Source organism: Lolium perenne, chromosome 4, assembly GCF_019359855.2.
Source record: "Lolium perenne isolate Kyuss_39 chromosome 4, Kyuss_2.0, whole genome shotgun sequence".
Lineage (NCBI taxonomy): Eukaryota > Viridiplantae > Streptophyta > Magnoliopsida > Poales > Poaceae > Lolium > Lolium perenne.
Window position 1 is genome coordinate 130,379,324 of NC_067247.2, and position 15,297 is coordinate 130,394,620.

General features: G+C 42.8%; 1 protein-coding gene and 1 long non-coding RNA gene across 3 annotated transcripts; one reads left to right on the forward strand and one right to left on the reverse strand.

The window, feature by feature from the left end:
- The first annotated feature begins 219 nt into the window (after positions 1-219).
- Positions 220-13,480, forward strand: LOC127293905 (cytochrome P450 716A1). 2 transcript variants are annotated; one of them, XM_051323615.2, is made up of 5 exons: positions 220-807; positions 12,083-12,245; positions 12,381-12,524; positions 12,627-12,814; positions 12,905-13,480. In XM_051323615.2, the coding sequence occupies exons 1-5, from the start codon at positions 304-306 to the stop codon at positions 13,229-13,231; spliced, it is 1,326 nt and encodes a 441-aa protein (XP_051179575.1). In that variant the 5' UTR covers positions 220-303; the 3' UTR covers positions 13,232-13,480. The 2 variants fall into 2 exon arrangements, with proteins under 2 accessions (XP_051179575.1, XP_051179574.1); XM_051323614.2 differs by having other exon boundaries at positions 12,083-12,524.
- Positions 4,013-6,736, reverse strand: LOC139830528 (uncharacterized). The gene is made up of 2 exons (XR_011742813.1): positions 6,324-6,736; positions 4,013-6,138 (listed from the first exon to the last, which is right to left on the reverse strand). It is a non-coding gene; the product is annotated as an uncharacterized lncRNA (long non-coding RNA).
- Positions 13,481-15,297: the final 1,817 nt, after the last annotated feature.

Consider the following 15,297-nt stretch of genomic DNA (forward strand, 5'->3'; position numbering starts at 1 on the left):
AGCGGCGACGTGTCGTCGACACAATCTAGAGGTTGAAGATGAAGTGCTTCTCAAGGATCTCGTTGTAATTTTCGTTTTTATTAGGATGCTTTGTACTCTTCCTTGTTTATTTTAATGCCAGAGTCCTATTCGTAAAAATAAATAAATTCCTAAGTAGTGTTTAAGCTCATGCATATATAAGTTAAACAGCTATAATTCGCTCCAGCAAAGTGAGCCTTCAGTGGACATTCGTTCGGTTTTCCTATAAAGATTACGCACAGAACCAGGCAGACCTAACCTCAAGTCGTCACCGTATAATCTCCTATGGCTTACGCCATTGTTGTGCTCGGGGCACTAGTTGCGTCGCTGGTACCTGCAATCCTCCTACTCCTCTACAGACGCAACAGGTACTACTCAGCCTACAACCTGCCTCCCGGTAGCCTCGGCGTGCCGATTATCGGCAGAACCTTCTCCCTGCTCCGTGCATTCCGCAGCAACACCGACGACCAATGGTTCAGAGACCGGATCAAGAAATACGGTCCTGTCTCCATCATGTCGCTGCTGGGCTCGCCGACCGTCCTGCTGGCCGGGCCGGCGGCGAACCGGTTCATATTCAGCAACGACGGGCTCATCTTGACGCAGACCACTGCGCTGAGAACCCTCGTCGGGCGGTCGGTGCTGACGCTCACCGGCGACGAGCTGAAGCAGGTCCGCGGCGCCCTGCAGGGATACCTGAGGCCGGACATGGTGAGGAGATACGTGCGCAAGATGGACGACGAGGTGAGGAGACACATCGAGCTCTACTGGGTTGGTCGCGACTCTATCACGGTATGAACGCTTTTCATATGGAATATATATTTCTGTTACTTGAACAATTTGTATGGATTACTGGGAAATTACCAACACACTTATATAAGTTCAAGCTTAGCTAGATTTAGACAGGTCCTCGGCAATAGTAATTTGTGCACCTATTTTCTTTTTATGGTTTTCTCTCCACTATGATCTTTGTATATTTATATATGTATAAGAACTAGGTGGAAATTACTAACACATATTTTTTTCAAACCAGAAAATTTAATCATCTGTTACAAATTTAATCCTTACCAAAAAAAACATCAGAACAATTGGGATACAACATTTGAATTGAAATATATTAACAAAATCAGTGTCCATATTATGAACCATTTTCATGTTTCTGTTACCTACACCAAAATCTTCTACTAATATGGATCCTATATTGGTAGGTTTCCTTAAATGTGTTCTCACATTATGTCTACTTCCCACATAAGCATGTGCACAATTACCTTGTTAGCCCTGGCAGAACTAGGGTAAACCGTCTTGGGGTACCAAGCTTAAAATCGGGGCCATGATTAGTCCAGCAATAACTCGTTGGATCTCGACTCTGTGCTACATTATTTTCTATTAAATGTAGAATAGCAATGTGGGGTTGGATATTGGTTTATGAAAATTTAACTAACCATTTATTATCTATTATCTACTAAAAGCAATATATGGATGTCTAATAGAGCTCCCAGGTTAAGCCGCATAAGCTTAAAATATATGCTACATCGATCTTAATTTTAATGGTTAAGATTCATAATGTTCATGTTTTACGTAAAAAAAAGTGCCACTTACAAGCCTATAATGGACATACACTAGCATAAATAGGCATGCTCGCAGAATTTTACAAATAAATACCAAGTGCTGAGAGCTCCCGCACTGTGCGGGGTCTGGGGAAGGTGTTAGTGGCAAGCCATACCCTCACAAAGTGCAATGTGAGGAGACCGCGACTCGAACAAATAAATAAAATAGGGAAAATGAAGTGTGGCTCATGTGTTACATGATTGTCTACCACATGTATTGGACATAACACGTCCACAGAATTCGCCAAATAAAATAGGGAAAATAAAGTGGCTCATGTGTTACATGCTTGTCTACCACACGTATTGAAACCAACACATCTATTTTTATTTCTTGAATGGGACAATGTCACAATGCATTTAATTGATATTTGATCAGCAATTGACAACATAAAAAAGAATCTAGTTGTGCCATTAATGTACATTAGTATGCTCTATCTGGGTCCATTAAAATAAGAAATTGCATACGTGGTGCATGCGTTGATAAAAAATACTCTTTTTCCTTGAATTATATATTGCAGATTTGTCTAGATTATTTAGGTTTATTTATATATTAAAATGTGTCACGTATTTAGATAAATCAGTGACCAAAAATTCATAGACAATATAAGGATGTCTAATAGAACCACCACGTTAAACCACATAAGCTAAAAATATATGCTACATGCATTGATCTTAATTTTAATGGTTATGATTTAAAGCGTACAGGTTTTACGAAAAAAGTGTCACACACACACACACACACGCGCACGCGCACGCACACGCGCACGCGCACGCGCGCACACACACACACACATATCGACGCGGATTTTCTACCTAGGGTGATAGCTACGTATAGGCATAGAATCGTTAGATGTGGTTTTGTGATTCGTGCTACCGTTATATTCGGTCAGTGGTGTCCGTTTGAGCCAACCGTGGCCATTCAAAGCCGTGCCATGCAAAAACTGGTAAACGAGGTTTCCGCATGCCATTTCAAAATTCAAAAAGGGAGAGCCGTGCCGTGTAAAAACTGCAAAAGGAAGGAACCGTGCACGGGGGAAAACTACAAAAAAGGAACCGTGCATGGTTTCAGTGCTTCACACGTTGCTATTCCATAAAATAAGCACCATGGTCCGTTCATTTTGTACTTCAAAAAAGTGGAGAAAAAACTTACACGGGCAAGCAGGCGTGTGTTGTACAGCCATGCCATGTTCCTATCGACGGTTATTAAGAAAAGAAAAAGGCTAACGGGCACCGCACATCACACTCTTCCTCTCCCAAATGGCCAAATTCACCCGCCGCCCTCCTTCCCCAGCGGCCGCCTGCCGTCGGCTGAACCGTGTCCCCGGCACCACCTCCTTCCCCCACGGCGACCGGGATCCTTCCCCGCGGGCACCCGTGTCCCAACGCCGCGTCCTATCCGTCCGGCTATGCCCGCCCCAAATCCTCTCTCTCCATTCGCAGGTGGAAGCACTGGGCGCAGCCGGCTCCGGGATGCAGGTTGAGGCGCGGGGCTTAAGCGTGCGTTTGGTTGGTGACTTGAGAGGGATGGGATGGATCATCCAGATTTTTTGGGGATGGGATGGTCCATATTGGGTGATCCCATATTCTGTTTGGTTTGAAGATCTGAGTGGGATGGGATGAAGTGTGTTTATGTTAGGATACTAATAACAATTGATTAACAGCCGTCCAATTGCAATTAGCAAAAAAAACGTCATCTTCATGAGCCGCGCGCCTGTCGAGCTCACGCACTGATGATGCTGCTCCTTCGTCCCAACGAGCCGCCGCCGGGCCGTGCGCAGCCGCCGCCGCCCGGCCGTGCGCAGCCGCCGCCGCCGCTGGCCGTGCCCAGCCGGGCTGCGCTCGCACATGGCCTGTGTTGCCCGCCAGGGTTGAATCAACGCGCTCGCCTAGGGCCGAGGCCGTCGCGCGCCGCCAGGCCGCCGCGCTTGCCCAGGGCCGAGACCGCCGCGCTCGCCTAGGCCGCCGCGCTTGCCCAGCCGAGACCACCGCGCTCGCCCAGGCCGCCGCGCTTGCCTAGGGCCGAGACAGCTCCGCTCGCCCAGGCCGCCGATGCTTTCTCTGTCCACTGCAGGCAAGCCGGAGGTGGGCAAGACGCGGTGCACGATTAGAAAGGAGGGAGATGGATTAAGCAACGGTCCACGTTTTTAAGAAAAGGTGGATCGGGAGGTTCGGTCGATTTGGAGGGACGGGTTGATTCATGATTTACAAGGAATATTCCTTTATGGGGATGGTCCCATCCAACTTAATCTGTAACCAAACATACCAAGAAAGAGGATCATCCCATCCCATCCATGTTTTGGTCCAGAACCAAACGCACGCTTATGGACAGAACATGCACTTTGCTTCAACATCGTTCGTCACCATGAAATACTCACATAAACCAAAAAAAATGAACCGCAAAAAAATCACAGAATAATATTTTGCTTCTTTGTATAAGGGCACTGCTGATAATCCTCCGGAGGATTTGCACTTCAGAACCTCCGGATCGACAGGTTGACACGTGTCCTTTTCCAATAATTAAAAAAACAGATAAGAAAGTCCGTGCTTCACACCGCTTCGTCCTCCTCCCCGTCTCTCTCCCCCAGAAACAAAGCCCCAGTCTTCCCGTAGCTGCCAGCGCCATGCCAACTCCAGCCGGCAGCTCCGCCGCCTCTCCTTGCAGCACCACGTCCCACGAGCTGGCAGCACCACCTTCAGCTCCTTGCAGCACCACCGCGCCCACACCATCGAGCGAAGGTCCGGCGAGAACTCTCCGACCGCCGCCGGCAGAACCACCAACCGCTGATGGTAGCATCGTTAGCCGCTGGTTGCAGCATCGTCGCCCTCCTCTCCGCCATACACGTATGGCAGTATCATCATCCGCCGCCGGGAGCACCGCTCCGCCGGCAGCCCCTTGCAGCACCGCCGCTTACTGCATGTAGCTCCGCCGAAAGGCCTTGTAGCATATGCGGTGGCCGTTTGGAGCTCCGACGATATGCCTATGTAGCTCCGACCATGGTCCTTTGCAGCTCCGTGTGGTGGCCCTTCGTAGCTCCGGCGTCGGTCGGCCTTGTAGCATCTGCGGTGGCTCTTCGCAGCTCTGAAGATGGTCCAATGCAGCTCCGGTGGAGCGCATTCGCAGCCCCCGAAGGCGCCAGCTTGCAGCTCCAGTGATAACCGGTTGTAGCATCAGCGTCCGCCCTTTGCAGCTCCGGCGTAAAGCTGTTGAAGCTCCGGCCAAGGCGATTGCAGCAGGGGCGCCGGCGGAATTGCCCCAGCAAAAGGAGGGGTCTGCAAGCGCCGCCCTCGCCGTGGCAGCACCTCCGCCCTCCCTTGGGAGCACCACCTCCTTCTTGTGGGAGCACCGACGCACTCCTTTCGAAGCACCTCCCGTGGGGAACAACGCCAGTGAGGTGGGAGGAGGTGTAGAGAACCAGGTGATGCTTGCGGTAGTGGACTGGCGGGACGACGCCCATCTTGCAGCAGCGCTGGCCGGATGTATCCCACCGCGTTGCCGGCGGCCACAAATGCAACCGGGGAAGGAGGTGGCGCAGGCCACCGTCATCTCCGTTGTAGCAACGATGCAGGCTTTGCCGCCGCCCCCGCGCAGATCTCAGGACGGCAGCGAGACATATGCGTGGAGGCGGATCTTGCTTGTGAGAGGAACGGCGCCGGGCAGTCGAGAGGGACGGCGGCGAGCGAATTTCTACGGGAGAAAACCATGGCTCTCGGTGAGGAACAGGAAGAGAAGGCAAAGGGGAAGAGAAATGGTACTGGTGTCCGCGGAAAAGACGGGATGAGATAGGGTGGGGCCTGCTCCTTTTCTGGTTGGTTCGGGGACACGCGTCACGTAGTGGATCCGGAGGTTGCTAGCCACGAAGCCTCCGGCTGATTAGAATTATTTTCCTTTGTATAATCAAGAGTCAAGGCGTCCGCACAAAAATTGTTGCAGGAATTGAATTAATTTGCACGAAACGCAGCTCATATCAGACAATGTTGCGAGATCCAGTTCCCCTGCCTCCACTCCTGATGCTCAAACTATCAGCGGGGGCTGGTGTTAGTGCTTTCAGCGCTAGTGTTAATTTCTTCATGGAAAGAGAGGACACGAGAAAATCCAACCTCAAAATCCATTTCTGTAATCACACAACCACCCCACACTCTAGCAAAGAACAAAGAAAAAAGTGCAGATCAGAAATAAATGAAAGAAACGACGGGGAATGAATTGCGAAAACAAGAGCAGTAGGAGAGAGAAAGATACGACACGGTTGGGGGCTGAATCACGAAATAAATCTAGGAGAGATAAATTAAAACTCAAAAATCCCGTCATAGACTGCTATTTCTGCAGAGCTCAAGGAGTCAAGATTCCATCGCGAAAAAGACGAACCGAACTCAGTTTCCCCTGTGAGTCGAGCTACTGATGAGAAGAGTGGGCGAGGGCGCAGGAGGCGCGCATCCCCGTGCCGGCGGCGGCGACCTGCATCACCGGGTTGGTGGCACCGCTCCCGTCCGCTGCTGTCTCCGTGCCCCTGCTCCACCCCTGATTCCATTCACGTCAACTAAAAATCACAGGCGTAGGAACCGTGACATGCCAAGAACAAATTCTGTGAAGAATTCTTTACAATGCGTTCTAGACAAATGATGACAAATCTGGGAACAATTTGGAAAACTTCTAAAAAACCAGTGGATCTCAAAGAAAAAAAAACAGAGGCTGGGAGGGCCGACCCGTGACGAGGATAAATCCAGGTTGACTATGCCAACCCGATCTCATCTGCCTCCAGCGATGAAGCCCGGGGCAACGGCTGCCGGGTGCTACACAAGTCAAAAGAGCTTGCTTCCATCGGGTTCGAACTTCAGAGCAGCTGGCTCGGCCGGGAATCAGTTGGCGCGGGGAAGCTGATGGCATCGGGATGAGGTCTGCGGACCGGGGTGGAGGCGGAGTGGAGTTGGGGCCGGGCGGCGCGACGCCCCGTCGTACGGGAGAGGATGAGGATGGCCTGGTGTGATGTGTGGTTGACTGGTTGGGTCGACGGAGAGGAAAATAAGGAGCACGTGGGGTGGGTTTGGTCTCAGGACAGGGGAGAGAGGAAACAATGTCTAACGGCGTTAGTTTATATCTACGATGGGAAATGTCCTATAGGGCTAAGGGCATGTGCATTCGTTTAGACGGACTGCCGTCGGTAGCAGCTTCCACGTCCCTTGCAGACAGCCATGAAAACACCCTCTACAATGGTATGTTCTTTTGGCTATCTGTAGCACCCGAAAAATTAGCAAATTATACACTGATGAACTGAAAAGTAAATCTGCGTCTACCTCTAGCACCACCACCGGCTGCGCCTCTCCTCTAAAATTACGAAATTGATCAACTGAATTAATAAATTATGCTGAGAAGTGGCTGGCTGATGACGGCGCCGTCGCGGCTGTTGGTCCAATAAAGATTGTGGCCACTGAAAAAAAATCAATCAGATTGGTCACGCACGAAGCTAGCCAGCTCTGAAGTTCCTGTTTGCTGGTACATCGTCGACTAGGAACTGGTCGGCCTAGAATTGTTGAATTGAGGATCCGCTCTTGCGGATGAACCAGACAAGTTCAGAGCCACGGTGGTGGACATTGGTCCTGGTCGCTCGGCAGTCGGCGTCCATCCAAGCAGTGCGGCGCATCTCTGCAGGCGATCGCCGGAATAGGCCGGAACGTCAATATCTGTTCGGGAATGAAGACGAGGTACGACTGGGGTCCCGATCCGGCGAGCCGGTGACGACGGAAGAAAAACAAAATATTTCACTGGATTGGGTTCGTGGAGGGGCGGTTCCGCAAATTACCGGCACCTGCGCGTACAACGGGATTTGGCTGTCGTTAAGGAGCGATTTTTATGGGCTATCGACCGTCTGCAGAATTACCGACGACTTCGTTCTCTCTCTTCCACCTCACCCAAAGTCAGACGTGGCACCTGTTACAGATAGCTGATTAGACATCATTGTACATGCCCTAATGGATGGCTGGATTAGGGTGCGTAGCTACAGGCCATGGTATCTCACTATTTCCCATATATATATAGCCACATCTGCACATAAAAGTAAAAATAATTTGTCAAAAAAAGTGGAAAAATAAGTGGCTCATGTGCTAAGTGCATGTCTACACCACGATATCGGACTCAATGCATCTATTTTTTTCTTGAATGGGACAATTAATCTAATTGATATTTGTTTGGCAAATGACAATAGGAAAAAAAACTCTAGCCGTGGCAGTTAATGTACATTAGCAAGATTACCTGGGTCCGTTAAAATAAGAAATAGCACACACCGTGAGTGCGGTCAGAAAATTACTCCTTTTGTCATGAATTAGATGTCAGATATTTATCTAGACTTGTACTTATTTATATACTAAAACATGTCTAAATATATGCGTATCCAGATAAATTTGCGACAAGAAATTCAGGACATAGGGAGTATAAATTACTCTAGCTAAGTAAATCATGTGTTAGGAGACATAGTATAAACTAACATGTGCATGTGCACGTAGTAGAGTATATCGACACATACATATTCATGTTCAGCATAAAAACCAATTTAAGTTTAAGTACAAAACATAAAAGAGATAGAAATGTTTTCCAATACAGGTAAAAAATATAAATAATGTCGGTGTATCTATGCATGCACATGGTTGACTATACAAAATAATTAAGAGGCACTCACATTTCTAAATAGAGTTAAAAAAATTAAATAAATAGATGTTTTGGAAATAATTTTGTAATGCACTATTTCTCTCAGGGCTGCATGTCTTACTCTCAGCAAATTAAAATCTTGAACATAACAATAAAGTGACAACTAAATTTCTAATTTAACTAAAAATTATAATTTCTCTCAAGGCCGCACATCTTACTATCGATCATCATAGTAAAAGTTGATAGTTTTACACTGACATAAGAAATAATAATTGCAAATTTTAATATTAGTTTAAAGCATGAACCTTCAATTGACTTTTATCTATTAAGCATCTGGTCCCAATAGTAAGACATTGAGCACAATGATTATTCTTAACATATAGCTAGAAATTACCACTTAAATGTACCATAAACTATAAATTATTAACTTTATATGGCTAAAATATAATAATATATGTGTTTCAAATTATAGGATATACTTATAGTGCATAAATATTTATGAGGTTATGGAACCAAAAGAAAGACCAAATTTAATTTCAATTTCTTATATATTTGGAAAGAGAGGATGTATTATTTTGTGAGTGTGGTTTACTTATAAATAACGTCGAGTGAAAATGTGTTAAATAGTGAGAAACATGAATGGACATAAGTATACACAAGCCTTATACTATAAACCAGACAATAATATAGGGATTGTTTGTTTGTATTCACGTATCATGTTTCATTACACTTTAATTACATCAAAATTAATTACATTTTATTGATTTAAATCCTTTTCTTCTATTTATTATAAATAGCTAGCTAAGACTTGCGTGAGTTAAAACATGTATTGATTTGTAGAACCAACTGATTTGATGATGTATTGATCATGGATTTGTTGAAACCGATATTTTCATAATAGAAAATGGATCCCCATTATATATACAACGAAGAATTTGAATGCAATCTCACCTTTTCTGTGAGGACTATGGGAACAGAAAAACTAAATCATATAAATTTTCATTATTCGATATACACTAATAAGTAATACAAATATTCAGTCAAGGAAGTAACACTTTCGATACAATAAGATGGTGCCCTCGCAGTGCTAGTTCAACAAAAAAAACTCAGTCAATATATGAAACAATGGCTTTTGTTCCTAATGAAAATACTCATGAATGGTAATTTCATCAATGTTTTAATTTCCCTTTCGGAGATAAGGAAAGTGAGAAGAAATGTGTTTTATGAAGAGATTTTCCAAAGACCTTTGAGTACTTTTGGTTTCACCATAAATTTTATCTTGGAGCTCGGAACTTCTAGGAGTAATTTAGGGGCAACAAAGAATTTATCTATTCCGAATTGCAGTCGAGGTTGGATTAAGGCAATTACAGGTCATGCAAAACTAAATATATATGCTTTGTCGAGAAATAAGAAAGCCAGAGAGCGGTTGTCATCATTATTCGAGATGGTTAGGAAGTTTTTATAGGTGTTTTGACGAGAACTATTCATGGTGTAAGTGACAGGGTGATGCCGGATAGCGTTCACATCTAGTTTAGTCTTAGCAGCTAATCTGTCTAGCCAAATTAGAAGACCTCTCCCTCTCACTATTCCTTATGACATCCAAACTCACCCAAACTCATTTGTCATGGAAATTAAAGATAACATCCGTAGTATCAATCTGATTGTTTGGAATGTCATATGGGATATTAAGGGGGGGGGGGGGGGGGGGGGGTTCTTTTAGTTAAATTGTTATTATCAAGGAAATTAAAGATAACTCTGGGGATTTTGGTATTTTATTTGAAGCACAAAGGCAGGGATATCCATGTAAAGACACATCTTTTATCTATTAATTCTAATGGTGATGATCCTAGGCTTCAGATGTGGTTGACCGCTATGTTTGGACATTCCTGGTGAATAAAGCACAAACTAACCCCTAAAAACCTATGAAAAAGGACATGTGTTATGAAGTGTCTACGTCGAGAAGGTGCAGACACAACCTGAGACGTGTATCATGGAATACACCATGAGAGAACAAAATGCATGGTCCTCCAACACAACACCCTCAAGAAAGGTAATTATTGTAAGTTTGAATTTTTGTTGTTTGGATTATGACCCTAGGCAACATATTCATGAAGGCTATGATGCATACATGCCGATGTGATATTATTGGTATTTACTAAGGAAAAAAAAACATACTTTTCTAATAAAGCTACTTTATTATACTAAACATCACGAGCATACATTTTTAAGCTTCCACCTGACATATGCATAGATAAAAATGCACAAAACAGTAAGAATTCAAAAAAAAATGAAATACAAGATTCGTGTAGAACTCATAGACCACCTATGAAATACAAAGATAATGCTGCCAGCCATGAGGGATAACAATATCCCTCACCGTATAATTCCACCGTGTAGACACATGTATAAACAAGTCTTGATTCTCCATATTCTATAGAGACAACCACGAACAGAGCAATTGAGTATATCGGTAGATAACATACATAAGAGAAGAATTCTTATATTAAAAAATTGTGTCATTTATACATAGCAAAAGCGACCATATATGAATAGCATTCCCACCCTAACAAGAATCCCAAAGTATGACCAACCACATAACCTGTGGCCAGAAACATTGGCGACACTACATAGATACAAGTTAAAACTATTTAAATAAATAAATATATAGAACGAAAAAACTTGCACCGAAGAAGAATACACCTCGTGCTAGCCGGTTCCCAACACAAAAAAATCATTGTGCATGCTAGTGTCAAAGAAACCACCAAGGGTAGGTTGAGGAAAATGGACCATCACCCATACTACAACTTGTTGCTTTTATACAGCCATCATGTCCCGTCATATGCATTAATTCATCATAGCAAGATCTTCGGACAGCTGCCATGACAATATGCTGCCTCAACCCTAAGAATCATCGGCTCAAAAACCCACAAACCACAATCTTGTCCCAATCTTGCCACAGCTGACAGAAGCAATGATCTCGATACAACGTTTCCACAAGAATCCAAAAGCAATGAAAGGTAGTATTTTTCTCGGTAGCTCCTCCAATAATGATAGAGGAGGAGAAATAGTCCTACTGGTAGCTACTTGTAATGTGCATAAATCAGTAGTACTAGCTACTATATGGACATTACAAGTAGCTACCATTATACAAAATAATTTTAAAATAATTTTAAAAATGTTAAAAAAATCTGATATAATTTTTTTGGTGTATATCATGGCATTCTATGTTAGTGCACAATTTTTCGTGGAGAAACAACATTTTATGTGGCATGTACAAAAAAACAAAAAAATGTCCTGTTAATTATAGCATCAAAATTTGTCTTTTTTAAGGAGCCACAATTTTTTTTAGTTTTTTTTAAAACTTGTGTACGAACATAAAATGTGTAGATGTACATGAAAAATTTTATTTTATAATTTTTGAACACTTCAAAATGTAGATTCACATAACGGGAAAAAATTCTTCTATGAGCCAAAGTGAATATCCCCTATTATAGCTGCTACTACCAAAGTTTTCAGCAATTTATTAATAGGCGCCATGTCAAAGAACTAGTAAAACATATTTTATTATAAGGTAAGAGGTTGTACGCATAGATCGATGTAGAGCACATGGCTGCCCCTTTCGGAAAAAACGTGCCATGTATTTCTGATGACTTTCCAGCGGGGAAAGACTAGCTTCTGTAGAGATGACCACATCTTCAAAATTGGTAAGCAGTAATAACCCATTTCTCTCAAAGCGATGTGACCTATTTCATATATTGATTTTTTAATATTTATATGATGAATGCCGTACCAGTTTAGAAATGAACAGTTGCTAATTTTACAGGTCCTACCAACAGTGAGGAGACTTACACTTGGTATCATATGTTCGATTGTCCTGGGCGAAGAGGCAGCTCCTGTCAAAGAAGGCCTTTGCACAGATTTTGTTACTCTTGGCAAGTCAATCTTATCATTTCCAGTGAAGATACCTCTCACTCGCTTCAGCAAAGGTATGACAGCAAGTGCCAAGATACGGAAGTCCATTACAAACATTGCCCGCAAGAGAGAAGAGTCGCTGCTGCAGGAATGCATTACCACTTCTGATAATGACTTCATCAGCTACATGCTTATTCTGCGATCTCAAGGTGTCCACTCCCTCACTCTAGAAGACATTGTGGACAATGCAATGGGACTTATCGTTGGGGCGCACGAGACATCCTCTGTTCTTATAACCTTCATGATCCGGTATCTTGCTAATGAGACAGAGATCCTTGACAAAGTTACTAAAGGTCTATAAATCATTGCGGTGCATTTCTTCGATATTTGTGTCAAATAAGAATTCTTCTTCCGTGGTATGAAAATAATCTATTTATGACATTTGATCTCCGCAGAGCAAGATGAGATTGCAATCAATAAAAAACTAGGGGATGCTCTGACATGGGATGATGTTGCAAAGATGAAGTATACATGGAAAGTGGCGATGGAGACACTGCGAACAGTTCCTCCTGTGTTTGGGAGCTTCCGAACAACAACCAAAGACATTGAATATCAAGGCTATCATATCCCTAAAGGCTGGAAAGTAAGTACTCCTTCATATGAATGAACTTGTTCACACCCTTCACTCAAAAAACAAGAACCCTTACACGCTTTAGTTCCTGGAAACATGCAGGTTTTCGCAGCACAAAGCGTCACACATATGGATTCACATTTCTTTCATGAACCTAGCAAGTTTGATCCGTCTCGGTTTGAGAAACTTATACCACCGTATTGCTATATGCCATTTGGTGGAGGTTCGAGAATGTGTCCTGGGAATGAATTTGCAAGGGTAGAAACCATGGTAGCCATGCACTATCTAGTGAGGCAATTCAGGTGGAAAATGACATGTGAACAAGAAACCTACATGAGGGACCCAAAGCCTACACCAGATCTTGGACTTCCTGTCAAACTCAAGTCGAGACTCCTCCCCAAAGACTGCTCAACATTTAACTCTGATTAATAGCACAACATATAATACTATCGGGGCTCAATATGAATTTAAGGACAATCATTCACAATCTAAGTATGTGTTACTCATAAAAGTCATTGTGCTTCCTTTTTAGGATTTTGAGAAATACTCTATTGTTACTCACACCTTTCTTTATAGTGAATTGTTCGCTATTAATGTGTATCTCCGATGTTGTAAAAATTAAAATGCGAATAAAATATTGAAAGTGAATTGTTCGCTATTAATGTATTTATTTGTCAATGGTAATAATTTAAATTTATGCTATATACATAGAAAGCAAACACACCTAGTAGTGTAATATTTGCTTTTGTCGGAAAATTCAAACTCTAGTGAAAAGGGTTGTAACTAATCAGTCCATTCACTAGTACATAATAGCCTACTAGTATGTTTGAGTTTCATATAATAGTAGCTGATGTCAGGCCTGGGCCCGCAGGAGTGCGGCCCGTGCGGCCGCACGGGGCCCCAAAATTTTGGGGGCCCAAAATTTCTGACTTTGTATTATATAGTCTGTAAATGGAAGTACAACCACAAAAGTATTGCAGCTCTAGCGGTAATGGTGCACAATCGGGTTTAAGTGTGGGTACGTATAATTGGAGGTGCAGGTTCGATTTATGCTTGCCCCGTCTTGTATTTTTTCCTCTGATTTTCTTGCTGGCTGCGTCTAGTTTTTTCCCCTCCTATTTTAGCTATTCTGACTAATGGCTAAGACATACTATAAAATAAAATTCTAGTTCTAAGTCTTAAACATGCCAAGATTTCTCAGATTCAAATCATATAAAAATTGGCACTACGTTTTAATTTCATAGATTGTTAGGTAAGTTAATATAGCGTTATATGCACTACATACTGGGATAGAAGTCTTTGAGATTCTGAAAGTATTTTCCTACTTTTAAAACCTAAGTAGGAAACCATTACGGTTAGACCACCGGTATGATCGGTTTTTAAGCTATACAATATGTTTCCTCTTAAAATAATTTTAAGCTGATTTTATCACAAATTTAGAATCTACAAGCGCAAGCAAGTAATTCACAGTTTAAATACTCATCTAAGGTATATATAAATTATAGTTATTCATCAATTATATTTTTAGTGAAATAGGGCCCCATTTACAATGTCGCACATGGCCTCAAATTTCACTGGCCTGGCCCTGGCTGATGTCTTCATGTTTATTATTCTAGAATAAATCATGAAAATATTGCCTAATTCTACAACAAGCTTCCTTGAAATAATAAGGCTTGGTGATGCACTTGAATTAAAGTTGAGAAACTATTAGTTACTATGGGAAATCAAGAGTTCGATGTGTGCCACAAACACTCGGCGAAGAGGGAAAAAATGAATATTGAAACCCTCTCATTGTTGGTGATCGATGCAAGAGTGTCTTGACCGTCTCGTACTATGTGGGCTATTTTGACAGCCAACAAGAGGACTTATGCTTCAGCCTAGAGTGCTTAAGTAACCGGAACGGAGTGAGAATTGTATGAAAATGCAAAGGCCTGCAGGTAGGGATGGCAATATACGGTTATCTACTAGATTCACCACGTTAATCCCCATCATATAAACCTTTTTATTAATTAATACTACCTCCATCCCAAGGCTTAAGGTCTATATTTTCTTTTTCAGAAAGTCAAACTATGTTAAGTTTGACTAAGTTTTTATAAAAAATCATTAACATGTGAAATACAAAATTACTATTATTAGATAGATAATGAAATATATTTTCATGTGCTATCTACAAAATATCATATTTATTGATAGATTATTCTAAAAATTTGGTCAAACTTTACTTGCTTTGACTTTTTCAAAAAAAAATATAAGCCTTAAGGCTTGGGATGGAGGTAGTAAGATTTAAAATTTATTTATAGAATTAACATGAGAATAATAGCTACGCAACTGTCTTACAAGAGCTATAAACTCCCAGGGTTGGGTCTCAGGTGAATCCACAGGTCGCTATCGTTGAGCCTGGGCCTACCTGTCTGTGCATTTGTGAGACTCTTCGATCTGCCTTCTCGATGGCGGTTCTTCAGTTTGTCGGTCCGCAACCGACCAACCGTAGGTAG

Coding starts and splice junctions, on each gene's coding strand:
- LOC127293905 (XM_051323614.2), top strand. CDS start 304: ATGGCTTACGCCATTGTTGTGCTCGGGGCACTAGTTGCGTCGCTGGTA. Junction 12,525..12,626: donor CCTTGACAAAGTTACTAAAG/GTCTATAAATCA, acceptor TGATCTCCGCAG/AGCAAGATGAGATTGCAATC. Junction 12,815..12,904: donor ATATCCCTAAAGGCTGGAAA/GTAAGTACTCCT, acceptor GGAAACATGCAG/GTTTTCGCAGCACAAAGCGT.